This window comes from Capricornis sumatraensis, chromosome 2, assembly GCF_032405125.1.
Source record: "Capricornis sumatraensis isolate serow.1 chromosome 2, serow.2, whole genome shotgun sequence".
NCBI classification, from domain to species: domain Eukaryota; kingdom Metazoa; phylum Chordata; class Mammalia; order Artiodactyla; family Bovidae; genus Capricornis; species Capricornis sumatraensis.
Genome location: NC_091070.1, coordinates 66,118,591 through 66,132,616, shown reverse-complemented (window position 1 = coordinate 66,132,616; position 14,026 = coordinate 66,118,591). Strand labels below are relative to the sequence as shown.

Here is a 14,026-nt window from a genome sequence, read left to right as displayed (position 1 = left end):
TGAAAATTTAATTTAAAAATCTATTTAAAAAAACACAGAGCAATTATTTGCCAATTAAAAATAAATTTTAAAAATCTATCCCCACTTAACAATCTCTATCAAAAGGTTTTCTGAGATCCATTTTAAGTGCCTTGCTTAATATATTCTTTTCAAAGCCAGCAGCTAAGAGTTGCTTAATCAGTACTATTTTTTGAGTTTTGCAGTTAAATATCTTTTAAGGATGGCACAGGATTCCCATTCGCCCCTCAATCCTCTGAATTCACTCCCATGCCTGAGGACCACAGCTGGATGATTACCGCTTGCTGGATGACTGTACTATGCTGTGTAGGAACCAAGTCATGTTACCAGTCCAGTGCTTAGAACTCATGTGACAGGACGACCACTACCCAGTTCTTCCTGACATCTGGCACTGTGGAGAAACCAAGGGCATTCTCTCACTCAAGTCTACTTGGGTTATTTAGGAAAGGCTAAAAAAACGATCTATCAGTATGACTGAATTTCTTGGAACCTTGTAAACCAAAAATTCCTTTTGCTCCACTTAAAGCAGCAAAGAGAGGCACTTCTTTGGCAGTCCAGTGATTAAGACTATGTCGCGGGTGACGGTTCAATCCATGATCAGAGAACCAAGATCCCACATGCTGTGCTGCCCACCCTCCCAAAAAAAGAGCAGCAAAGAGAAGACAGAAACCAAATGTAGACCTTCCTCTCCCAAAAGTCTCATAATTTAGTACTCTCCCCTAATTAAACAAATATGAACACCAGTATTCTCAAGTGGATCAATAACCACCAACCAAAGTAAGCTCTAATCCTCCTTGAATTAATAAAATACAAATTATAGCTTTTAACATTTAGGAAGTCTTTAGACCTATATAGTTCTAGTAGATGCTATTTTTAAAAATTACTGGAAGGCAAAGGGGTTATGGACAAGAGGTACTCCTGCCATCTGAGGACTGACTTTCAACTAGGATTAAAACTCCTGGGTCCCACTCCAGGAATTCTGACTCTGTAGGTCTGAATTAGGGCCTAGACTAGTCTATTTTTTAAAAGTTCCAAAGGTGCTTGCTGATATAAAACATCCAAAGATGTTATAACCAGAGCTGAGAACAACCACTCCAGAGTGAAGGCAGAGCAGGGTCCCTTAGAATCATGCTATCTCAGCATGCCCCTCAGATGAGCAACACATGAAGTGTGTTAGAAATGCAGAACTGAGGAGCATACCCCATATATCCAATAAATCAGAATTTGCATTTAACAGGAGTGACTTGTAAGTACATCCACACTGTTACAGAATACACCCTTATGTTATTTCTAAGGCACGGGAACACTTTTTTCAAGAAAAATCTTATATGGAACCCCTCTAATAGAAAATAGATTAAAAAAATTTACTATTCTAGTTAACAAACAAGGGTATGCAGTCCAGGGCCTCACCTATTTAATGTCTACACTTTAAGTCTCCTTTCCTGTATCCAACCCCATCTGTTGGAAAACCACTTTCTTAGAATACAAATTGAGAGGACAGGTCAGTTCTGGAACACATTCCTAAGTCCTACTTTTTAAGCAGGAGCATGTGAACAGAGGTATTAGCAAAACTCAAAATAGTTTCAGGAATGCCTCTCAATCCTTTAAAGTACACTAAATAAAAGCAAACATTCACACCAGTGATGTAATACAAAGGGTCTAGGTTCACCTTGAAGGAGTAGTGATAACGATGATGGTTTGCATTTACCGAACATTTACTAAATAACAATCACTATTCTGGGTATTTTATCTGGTTTTGCTTATCTAGAAAGGCTATTTCAGACAGGTATTATTATTGTCAATCCTATATTTAACAGATGTTAAGTAAGATCTCTAAAGTGACACAGGCAGTAGGTAATGGAGCTAGGATGAGAATTCAAGTAGACTGGATCCAGAGCCTTTAGCTTAATCCTACCTACTGCCTCCAGACAGAAGAGAAGTTCATTACCATTAGAGGAAAAAAGGGGGCAGGAGAAGCCCCATAACCCTCTGTATAACTCTCATCCATCATCAACATAGAGAAAGAGTTAATTGGGCACTTGAAAAAATAAAGGCAAATGTTTACATATCCCTACAACAAACCTTCCATTCTGAGACTTCTTTTTTATTTCAAAGTTGTCTCTGGTGTTCATTTTAATCCAATTTCACTGTCATAAAACAATCTGAAGGAAAGTCAGTATTATCCACAAACCTGCAGACCTAGTGTAACTTTATTTTTCTAGACATGCCCCCTCCCATCCTTGAGGTTCATCACCAGCAAAAAGTGAGACTTCTCTCAATGTCTACAATTTCTCTTTTGTCCAAGCAAATCGTACCAAGTGACTGAAATAGGGCAGTTATCCTTCCTTCATCTAATATAAAGCCCTATGGAGCAAGACTTGATTACAAGGCACCGAAGGGCCCACCACAATCTGCCTTCACCCTACTTGTTATTCCCCTTTCTTCTATACAATATGCTCCAGTTACACTGAACTCACCCCTCTTTCCCAACCCACACAATGTCATGTACCCTTCAACCTCCATGCCTTTTTACATGTGGCTTCCTTAGTCTGAAAATGCCCTTCTTCCCCATGGTTGAAATTCTATTTAAGTTTGGTTTTATGTCATTTTATGTGAAGCCTTCCTGAAGTGACCAAGTTAGAAATAAATGTATCCCTCCTGCTATCTTCAGCTCTGGTCATGCTTTATTTTTGGCATTAGTATCAGGGTATACTTGACAGTTATTTGTGTGATGTACATACACATAAATTCTTCACTCAACACATCTCTTGAAGCCGAAGACCACATTTAACTGGTGTTTACCTCTGCCTGGCACAACACCTCCCTCATAAAGAGAAATGAACTAAACAGGAAAAATATAGTGTGGTTGCAAACACAAATTTCCTTCTATCATTTCTAAGACCTAATGAAAATGTTAGTTTACAGTGACCTCAATTTGCTTTTCATTCCATGGAGCAGTTATAAAATATTCAGTTTCCCTGTATGTTCAGAACCATAGTTCCCAAAGGTTATTTGGAGTGCTAAGAAAATCAGCCCATAAATGACAGAATGTCTGTTTGGGATGAATCCTTCCCCAGTGAGGTACTTGCTGACTACGCAACTTATACGACCCAGTGTCTCAAATATCATCATTAGCTATGGATTATCTGGATTTAATTCTGTGTTGTATTATTTTCATATATTGGTGCAGTGCAAGATTTGTCTGGGTTTCAATACTTAACAATCACAACACATACAGCACCAGCTGGCTGACCCTTCCCAAGTATTCTTGTATTGCATAGAAAATATTGAGACTTATTTCCTTAAACTACAGACTCAGTTGCTTGATGCAACAGGAATGAATCTCAACAGAGATGATGCAGAGATAACGTAAGTCATCTGTAGTGAGTTAAAGCTCTCTGCAAGTTCTAAACTATGGGGAGTGAAGGGGAGTGTTGCAAACCAGGGTAAAACGGTGGTGGTGGGGAAAGTTCTGACATCCAGCTGGATGCCACCATCCCAACTGGACAAGGGCTATGCCTGTGTTCACAGAAGCCGCATCAGCCAAGATCCTATATGTGACTCGGTAAATACAAAATAAACCGATAACATAACATTTAGTGACCTGCCATACCTTCCTCTATGTCCTTAACTTCTACCCATGGCACACTAAAAGTTCTTGGCCCTGGAAATTACTTTCCTTTTTAAATCCCTTATCCAGAAATACTATTTGGATACCATGGGAAAAGATAAAATATTTCTGAAAACAGAATTCTATTTGGAAGATCTGACACATTTACTAGAAATTTAAATTAAAATCAGATTTTTGCCCAAGAGAAGGAGGCTATTAATCACTTTAGAAAATACTGAGCAAAGACAAAGTGCCTTGATCTAGTATTTTGCCCAAAATGGAAACCTGGCCATATAAAAGTGTGTGAATTTTTACTATCTTTTAGTTCTTCTGAATCCCAGAAACAAACACAGAGCCAGGGTTAAAGCACAGAACAAAAAACCCAAAAAGGCTGTTGGGTAAACGAGATGCTAACGTACTCCACGGCTACACAGCAGAGCGTCAACAGCCCCATGTGAGCTCTAATTTCTGCTCTACTGTAAGTTTTTCTTCCCTCTTTGATATACAAGATGCAAGATATCCAGGGAAAAAGACAATCCTGAAAACTTTTTTACTCTAAAAAGTACAAAAAGTAAAAAAAAAAAAACAACACAATACCATGAGAATGAAGACTCAAGGCCAAGGTGAAGATATTTTTTCTTTTTTAATACTTGGTCATGTACTAAAGTGGAACATGGCTCTAATGAAACATGGAACATGGCTTTATAGTGAAAACTTCCATCATGAAAGTGACTGGAAAACCCATAATACTCTGAAAAGAATGAAAAATAAACCTAATCCTGCATTGTCCCAAGATTCACAACACATTTACACTTCTATGAATGATTCAGTTCAGTTCAGTCGCTCAGTCGTCTCGGACTCTGCGACCCCATGAATCACAGCACGCCAGGCCTCCTGGTCCATCACCAACTCCCGGAGTTTACCCAAACTTATGTCCATCGAGTCGGTGATGCCATCTGACTATGAATGATTAGACATGTATTAAACACTGTGGGCACTGTAATTCTATGCCCACAAAATAAATTCGAGGACTAACCTCTTGGAATACAAAATGTAATTCATTTGAGTAAACAGTATTAAAACAAATGAACAGACTTTAAAAAAAAGAAACTTTTAAATTTAATGTTGAAGGAAAAGAGTACAGTAGTAATAGGAATAGTATAGTGGTAAGGAAACTAGACAACAGTTTCACTTTAATTTTTCAGTACAAACAGTTGCAAAACTCGCTGGCTTCAGCATCCTAGATGCATGTTCTACACATGGCTAAAGAATGTTAGCAGTTGTGAAATTCAGGGTTTGAATTGGCTTTTCCCTAATTTTTAATTCCCCATAGAGTGATGCAACTACATTTAGAGAAGCTTCTCAAGCTGCCCGTATTTGCTAAGCCTACCCACATAGTCCATCCCCTCTAAAAATCCTGCTGGATCATAGAGACAGAGGGAGCCTGGTGAGGAGTGTTTAGAGCACTCATCCTGAACAAAACTCATCTGAATATACTTTGAATTACTTATCTTAGTAATAAGTAATATTTATGAATACCTAGAAATGTGCAATATACAGAATAAGGGACTAAAATGCAGGACTCTGTCAAACTTAACCTACCCACACTCACCTTCATCTACCAGAGCTAGCTTATGTTTTGGTGGCACTCCCTTTTTCCTGGAACTTCCCTTTAATGTGAACCAGCTTTTAAGACTTTACAACATATTGATATAGCCTTGGGGAAACAAGATCAATGATTCCCTCACAAAATTTGCTTTTTGCTTATTGCTTTTTTCTATAATTCTAATCAGTGAAACATTACTACTTCATCTATACTTTCCTGACTCTTCAGGAAAAGGCAAGAACATTTTATCTTAAAAAAGTCCCACTGAAGGAAAGTTACTCATATTATTTTGGCATCATTTAGTTTGAGGAGAATATTAAGGATTCAGGCATAGACTTTCAGAACAAATGTATGGATACCAAGGGGGAAGGGAGAGGAGTGGGAGGAACTGGGAGACTGGGACTGACACAGATACACTGCTGATACTATATACAAAATAGATAACTCACGAGAGCATACTGTCCAGCACCGGGAGCTCTACTGAAAGCACCATGGTGGCTTTACAGGGAAGGAAGTCCAAAAGGGAGGGCAGATTACATGCAGATTACGACTGACTCATTTTGTTGTATAGCAGAAACTATCACAACATTGTAAAGTAACTATACTCAATAAAAATTAATTAAAAAAAGAAACAGATCACCTACTCACAATACAAACAAGAAACTTTCCCTCATTGACAGCTTTCTAGAGGCTAAATACTTTTTATTAAACATAAAACTCAGTGATTAAATTGACCCTGAATATCATTTGTTATGTCTCTTGCTAAAAGAAGTTGCATGCTTTTGTAAGAGCCTGCCACTGAATTCAGATAAACTGACTGTAAAATTCAGTGAGCCAGCCTTGGCTTCTGAAGAACCTAAAATTCTTATTGCTACCCTTCTTTCCTTCTGTATTGACAGAATCTCTAACTCTCTTATTTCTAGATAGGGATAGTCATGGTCCAGTTTCTACTTATTTACTCAACTAGTCTCTGAGTAGCAGGGTTAAAAATTAAAGCCTTAGATAGTTAAAACACATGAAAAAAACATGAGAATATTTATACACTATTGACATCCAGGTGCTTTAGTCTCTTGACGGATGATTTTCCAAAGTTTTTGCACTAAGACTAACTCTACTGGTCTGTGATCATTATCCTCATTTTCACTCCTCTGTTTATATGTCCATGACTTTCTCTCCCTCAAATAATAAGCCACTACTTTAGCAACAAGAAAACAGAGCAAATGTCAACCCAGAGGTAACAAAAGAAACAAAATATGTTCTGCAAAATAAGACAGAGCTCTCTCTCTCACCATAATCCACTGGTTGCTAACTTTGGTTATATATTAGAAGCCCCTTGGGAGCTTTTAAATATGCTAATGCCTAGGTTTTGTTCTCAACTTTTAATATTAATATAAGAATCTCTGAGGATGGGACCAGACATTCATATTTGTTAAAGCTCCCCCAGAAGACTGCAAAATGTCATCAGGTTGAGAACTACTACACTAACTCAGGTAGAACAGCTGGTCTCTAATAGAGAACTAATTCCAAATCTTGTTTTCCATATGGAATTTCACAGGACCTTTCAAGAAATTCCTAGGCTCTGATCTACTCGAAAATTAGGGAATTTCTTCCCTAGTAAAAGGAGGAAAGAGGGGATTCTATTTCATTGCTATAAAGAAGGAGGAAGAAGTCCTTTACACACTTTTATCTCCGCCAGAAGTTGCTTTCTCTGCCTTTACAGATGGTAAAAGCATGAAGACAAGTTTGGTGTTTCCATTAAGCAGCACTGACGTTAGTCATACCCGTCTGATTCTTATAAGTCAAATGCCAAAGTGTCCTAGTCCCCACAATTCTTTCTCCTACCTCCAGCAGGTCTATCATCCTGGTCATCTGGGAGTAGATAAGGACCCTATGTCCTTGAGACTTGAGCCGAGTCAGCAGGACATCAAGGGCATACAGTTTTCCACTGTCAGTGATGAGGCTCTCCTTGCCTAGGGAGAAGAAAAGGGGGAAGTGGAAAATTGTATTTAATTTAAGCAGCAAAATCACTCACTGCAAAGCTGTATGCAGCCAAAATTACTACAACCAGGATGCTTGTCCATCAGGAAAGCAGGAAAGTACTCTAGAGAAGAATGCAAAGTGCTTTAAAATCATAGCCAGTAGTATTCTGGGAAGAAATATCCTGAAGGAGGGAGGGAGGTCCCTTCCCAACTGACAGTTACCAGTAAGACATCTGCTAAGCAGCTAAGGTACCTGAAAATTTCCCTGTTCCACATTCTTATTCAAGAGACAGCAGGTCATGTAGACATCTAAGAGTAACATCCATGCCATACCTGCTGTAAGTGACCTGAGAAATCTATTTTTCCTTTGTTCATTCTATCTCTAGGAATCTCTTTCTGCCAGTTCTATGGCTAAATTAAGGTTTACCTCCTGAAGGCATGAGAATGTAGAGAAACAAGGGCTTCTCTTCAGTTCAGTTCAGTTGTGTCTGACTTTTTGCAACCCCGTGGACTGCAGCACGCCAGGCTGCCCTGTCCATCACCAAGTCCCGGACCTTGCTCAAACTCATGTCCGTTGAGTCAGTGATACCATCCAGTGATACCTCATCCTTTGTCGTCCCCTTTTCCTGCCTTCAATCTTTCCCAGCATCAGGGTCTTTTCCAATGAGTTGGCTCTTCGCATCAAGTGGCCGAAGTATTGGAGTTTCAGCTTCAGCATCAGTCATTCCAATGAATATTCAGGACTGATTTCCTTTAGGACTGACTGGTTTGATCTCTCTGCAGTCCAAGGGACTCTCAAGAGTCTTCTCCAACACCACAGTTCAAAAGCATCAATTCTTCATCACTCAGTTTTCTTTATGGCCCAATTCTCACATCCATAAGTGACTACTGGAAAAACCATAGCTTTGACTTGATGGAGCTTTGTCGGCAAAGTAATGTCTATGCTGCCTAGGTTGGTCATAGCTTTTCTTCCCAGGAGTAAGTGTCTTTTAATCTCTTGGCTGCAGTCACCATCTGCAGTGATTTTGGAGCTCAAGAAAATAAAAGTTCTTACCTGCCCCTAGAGACACTTAAACACCAAGAAATACACTAAAAAAACAAAACAAAAAAACACTCTCTTTTGGATGATTTCAAATAGGTTGGCTGGTAAATATCATTATCCTAAGCTGTAATAAAGGCACTAGGGCTTATTCAGCTTTTTCAGAAAGACTTTGGGTTTCTGGGAAATGGAAGCTGCTCTCACTCACTAATTTGTGCCTTTCTCCTTCCTCCTCCCATTAAAAAAAAAAAAAAAGGCATTTCAGCCAGAGATCTTTAGAGAACACTTAACTCAGAAATTTTCATTTTATCCATTCAGTATCATTCAACTCCCATCACATTTCAGGAAGTAGAGTTTCCTGTTTGCAGACTGGTCCATAAACATGCCCTAACAATTGCTGATATTAGGAGGGGAAGAGATGAAATTTAGGGGAATGAGAGAGGTAAGAGTATATTTGGAAGTGGTTGTGAGACATAAGAAGGGAGACAGAAAGACTAGAAATACAACTACTAAAAGTAAAACAAGAAAACTGTTAAGAAAAACATATTGTCTACTTTTAGTTTCTAGGTCTGAACCCATGGTTTTTCTCCTCTGAACTACAGAAGCTGGCTGTTGAGAGCAATCCAAGAGTTTTCAATGGTCATTTCTCTGTTCTCACCACTATCTGCCAAGTGCACAACTGATTGTATAAACTGAATGAGAACGGATGTGCTGACAGCATCACAACAAATCATCAGCCACTCTGTTTTTGCTACAAAGCCACAGGCCCTGGATGTTTACTCCTCTGCGCTACTGCCTGCCTTTTCCCACCTTCGGAACATTGCCAGGCCGCATTTCTCTCCCTACCCCCACTCCCTGTGGCACACACCTTTGTTCAGTCTCTTTGTTTGGTCCTGTTTAGATTATTGAAATGCTCTCCTTTTTGTTGGTCTCCTGACCAACACAATCAAATGACTGCAGCTGGGACAGAACCGACTGCTAAGCCCTCTTGCTGGCACCAGACAAGGAGGCCTGTATAAATTCCCAGTCTGATCAGGCAGGCAATGCTTTCAATAACAACTCCAAGGGTTTCTCCTTGTCACAATTACCCTTCTTTTAATTGGGTTCCCTGGGGTCCCTCAATTTTGATAGCTCCTAAACATTCCCCACAGAGGTACCAATCAGCTTCAGACAGTAAGTTTCCTTGTTTCTCATTAAAAGCACAGGAAGGGGAAAAAAAAGAAACCCATATATTTTTCAGTCACTGAGTAAGAGCGGGCAAGCTAAGAGCATCAGATTTCTGCAGCTTGCTTATCTCCTCTTTCCACTCGCATATACTCCCTCAAGACAAATATTTAAGCATATACAAATCTGTCTTGTGTGTGAATTTTGAGAAGTTTCAATTCATCTCAAAATCACGATTTGATGATTTTCACACATTCCTGCTTCTCACATCTACTTTACTTTGCTAAGCAGAACACACTGATGCTAGGATTAGGAAAACTCAAAGATGAAGATGTACATACACTTAGAAGAGAACTCTGATGAACCTAAAAGAAGCAAGAAGCTGTACCTAATGTCAGCTTGTTACTGCTTAGGTGGGGGAGATGGAAGTGGATGGACTGATTTCTTTGGACTTGCCTGAAGGAAAAGATCTAAAAAGAAAGTGACCAGCAACACCCTTAAAACACTTCAGCAGAAAAGTGTTTTCTTCCATGGCACACACCAGTGCCTTCTGGGACTGACATCCATTACTCAGTTTTCAGGAGCTACCAAAGTTGCCCTGGACAAGAATACCACCTGTAGCTAAGCAGGGCATAGAGTCAAGAAGAGCACAATTCCCAAGAAATTAGGCTGATTCTGCCAAGTCAAACCTGGGCCCAGCTCCTTCTTTAAAACAGAAGCTCAAAAAATGGTGAGATGAACAGATCTATGCTACCATCTTGCAGTCTTTCCTACAATCCTGCAATGCAACCTTATAGTATTTTCACTTAGACACAAGCTCTTACTGACCACAGTATAAGATGTTGGGTCACCGACAAAATGAATGTATCCAGTGGCAGTAAAATTAGGATAACAGGTAAAAGACAGTCTCCTTTTTCCAAGGAGAGGAGACTTTTGAAGCGACTGTACATACTTCTTTTGGTGAGACACAGAGACACATTCAAGGTGTGAAATCCAGGAGATTCTTGATCAGTCTTGCAAGGAATATAATGAAACCAACTCTTCCCAGGGAAACAGAAAATGTAAAAGTATAGAGGAAAGAGAGATAAAATACAGGTTCCAGTGACCCCCTCCACCCCCCACTGCCCTGCCCAGCCAGTCTACTGAGCACAATGGGGTCAGTGAGGAGCTGGTTGGTTCTCACAGTAAACAGCCAGTGAGGCTGGTGCTTTTTATCGATGCGAAAAGAACTCAGACACTTCCTGCTATTTAAACAAGGTCCATTTTTCTTTCAAAGAACAGGAAAAGCCACAAGAGATTCCCACAGCGCCAGCAATAAGCCTTCTCCTTGTGTACTGGGAACTTGGGAGTCAGAATGAAGAAGGGAGAAAGGAGAAATAAGGTGTTATCTTATTGCTTTCAACACCTGTGCTCATTTTCTGCTTGGGACTCTGCGGTTTCCAAACCTGCTGGATTTTACTCCTCTATTCCTACTACCATCCAGGTCTGCTTTGTACCTGAGCTTCCCCTTATTTTCCAACAACAGACCTGCACCCACTGCTTTCATCTAATTTAAGTCAGATATGAAGTCATATAAATACTGCTCTTGTATACACAAAATGGTATCTTCCAGTTCAAAGCACCCCCAAAGCAACTAGCAGGTTGACCCAAAGTCCCTCAACACTTGACCAAGTTAACATTAAATGGAAAAGCCAGGCCTTAAAGCCTAGAACCCAGTTGTCTATTAGAAAGAGCAGAACCTCTGTTTTGAACACTTAACTCTAGTTTACTTCCTTCATATGCCTGTAAGATGAACATAATTAAAGTGGCAGAGAAGTTGGACAACTGAAACAAACGTGGAAGCTTTAAGCTACTACTTCAGTGTGCCAGCAGGTGTAACAAAGAACATAAGCCTATGAACCCTGTATTCAGTTTCCTTAAAGTAGTCTCTCTAAAGTGAAGATGAAAACCTAGTTTCCTTTCAGCCCTCGACCTTGATCCTAGGAGGTCTGGGAATCTGCTAGCATTTTGGCACAAAACACTGTTTTTCTTCTGGTTATCATTCAGATCTCTAGTGCTTCGTGCAGAACACTGTTTATGCTACTTAAACTAGGCTTTCTGCGAGTGACGACATTCTCATTCATTCCACTGGCAAGGGCACAAGACAACTGTACTCATTCGACCTAAAGCCTTTCTTACCAAATTTATTTTCCTACACTCCCTGCACTGCAGCCCCATTGTCACCCCAACTCCGGATCCCGGCCACCAAAGAGTGGTATTCCTTTCTCTTGTCAAAAGAGAGTATTCAGGCAGAAATCTAAAATAGATTTCTCTTTCCAGTCAAGTCACAAATTACTTCAGTATTCTTACCTACAGTCACTAAGGGTAAAAGAGGAAATAGAAACACCAAGAACTCTTGAATTCCAAATATTTGAAATCACTGCATGAAGTTAACAGCCTGGTTCTTCCCTTGCCAAAGAATGAACACATGCCAAGAGAAAGGAGAAGTTACCTGGAATTCTGATGAAAGACCAGCCATTCTGAGGCCTAATGCTCCACAGTCCTCCAGCTGGTTCTGGAAAGAACTGGGACCGTCGATTCAGCCAGTCTGCCGCCAGTTCAGGGGCCCCATTCAACAAACACTGCTTGGCTGCCAGACTCCCTCCTTCCTTCAGCACTCGCCGCTCATATTCTGCACTTCGGTCATTGCAGTAAGAATCCAATGGCACTGCGGTGACCTGCAGGGAAAGATTCACGTGAGATGGTTCTTTCACATTTTCCACACGCACTAAGCCCTTTGGGAACTTTGACTTTGAAATGAGACTTATGTGGATAATTCTTAGGTAATGCTTTTAACTTCCCTGCTTTGACAAACTTAATAACTGACTTAGTGAGGTTCCCCAGATAAAAGGCCAATCTCCATAACATGAACTTGCAACAAACTAAGGATCCAGAGACTGCTGGAGTTTGCAGATAACTGGGATACTAGGTCAGGAGTAATTCTATAGCGAGAGTCACTCTGCCATCTCCCTTCACTGGCACAGTGCTTCTGGCAAAGTTCTATAAGCCATACACAGTGTGGTGAGGCCACCAAGGGAGTGTGAGACAGCCATCATTAAAGAACTGAAGAGTGTTCTCCTGGCGCATTGGAAGCTGTCTTCAATGCTTCTGTGGCGCAACGCCCAAGTTTATCAACATTTGTTTTTCCTCTTCCCTGACCAGGTTGCTGACTGACAAACCCAATGGGAGATAAACAGACTCTTTCTTTCAGGATACATGCTGTGGGGAGCACTAGGTGGTAGGGAACAGAGAAAGCAGTTGCCAGAGAGTAGCGAATTCATTTCTGGGCTAGGGCAGGGGCTTTGCACAAATTTTTATCTCACCACAAGATGCATCTACATTCAAATGCTGACCCCCCCCCAACAGAAAAGTAGTCTGTCAATTTAAAAACTTCGACTTTAATTCTTTTTTAATGACCTGAGTCTATTCCCACTCTAATAAGCAACTATGCATTCAACTGTCTGTGAATCATCTGGGTTGATAAGAAGTCTGAGGTTACCTTTTGTTAAAATTTGGAGGTTTTGATTATGTGTAAGCCCAGGTTGATAAAAAGGCTAAAGTCTCATTATTAGCAGAAAATTGCTCAGAAGAGTCATGGAGCTAGACCAAGAGATAGGAAGAATGTGGCTAGAAGGAACAAGGGCAGAGAGATGGGAGAGATCAGAACATGAAGTACTGTACCTAGTTATAAAGTCTTATTGTTCCTATTATTTTTTAGAAGTTAGACATTTACAAAAATCTACCTTACTACTAACTTTTCTATTTTTATGCTCATCAATATTTAGGGCAATGGTTGTCAAAAGAACCTTCTTGGGAGTTTATCTAATGTGCAGATTTTGATCCAGGTCTAAGCGAGGAGTCACTAGTTCTAGGTTTTTGACATGCACCCAAGCATCTCATACTATTCATGGCAGGAGGAGAAGGGGGCAACGGAAGACAAAATGGTTGGATGGCATTCACTGACTCAATGGACATGCATCTGAGCAAACTCCAGGAGATGGTGAAGGACAGGGAAGCCTGGCATGGTGCAGTTTATGGGGTCGCAAGCAACTGAACAACAACAAAGCCAAACCTTGAGAAATACTGCCTTGGAACAGATAAACAAACAGACAGCTAACTATGGGGCCACTAGTTTCTGCTGGAAACTAGTAGTACTAGTGTTAGTCGTTCAGTCGTGTCCGACTTTTTGCAACCCTAAGGACCGTAGCCTGCCAGGTTCCTCTGTCCATGGGATTCTCCAGGCAAGAATACTAGAGTGGGCTGCCATGCCCTTCTCCAGGGGATCTTCCTGATCCAGGGATCGAACTCAGGTCTCTCACATTGCAGGCAGATTCTTTACCATCTGAGCCATCATGGAAGCCCTGGTGGAAACCAGAGGTACCAAAACTGGAGAAAGAACATCACTTACCAATTTACGAAAGAGTACACTACTCTGGCCTGCAGATGGAAGCTAAACTGAGTTTGCTAGGAAGCAGTGCCATCTATGGTCCAGATGCAAAAGTACAGTGGGTAGCTTGCTGAGACCCCGCACTCCAAAACCTAGGAGTGTGAAGTGAAAGTCGCTCGGTTGT

General features: G+C 40.6%; 1 protein-coding gene across 1 annotated transcript in view; it reads right to left on the bottom strand.

Moving 5' to 3' along the window:
* Window positions 1–14,026, bottom strand: part of INO80 (INO80 complex ATPase subunit) — a 92,877-nt gene that overhangs the window by 25,272 nt on the left and 53,579 nt on the right. Inside the window, exons 25-26 of the mRNA XM_068964067.1 lie at window positions 11,908–12,133; window positions 7,077–7,204 (exon numbers count right to left, since the gene is read on the bottom strand). Of these exons, the coding sequence (XP_068820168.1) occupies window positions 7,077–7,204; window positions 11,908–12,133 (354 nt within the window). The remainder of the gene's footprint in view (window positions 1–7,076; window positions 7,205–11,907; window positions 12,134–14,026) is intronic.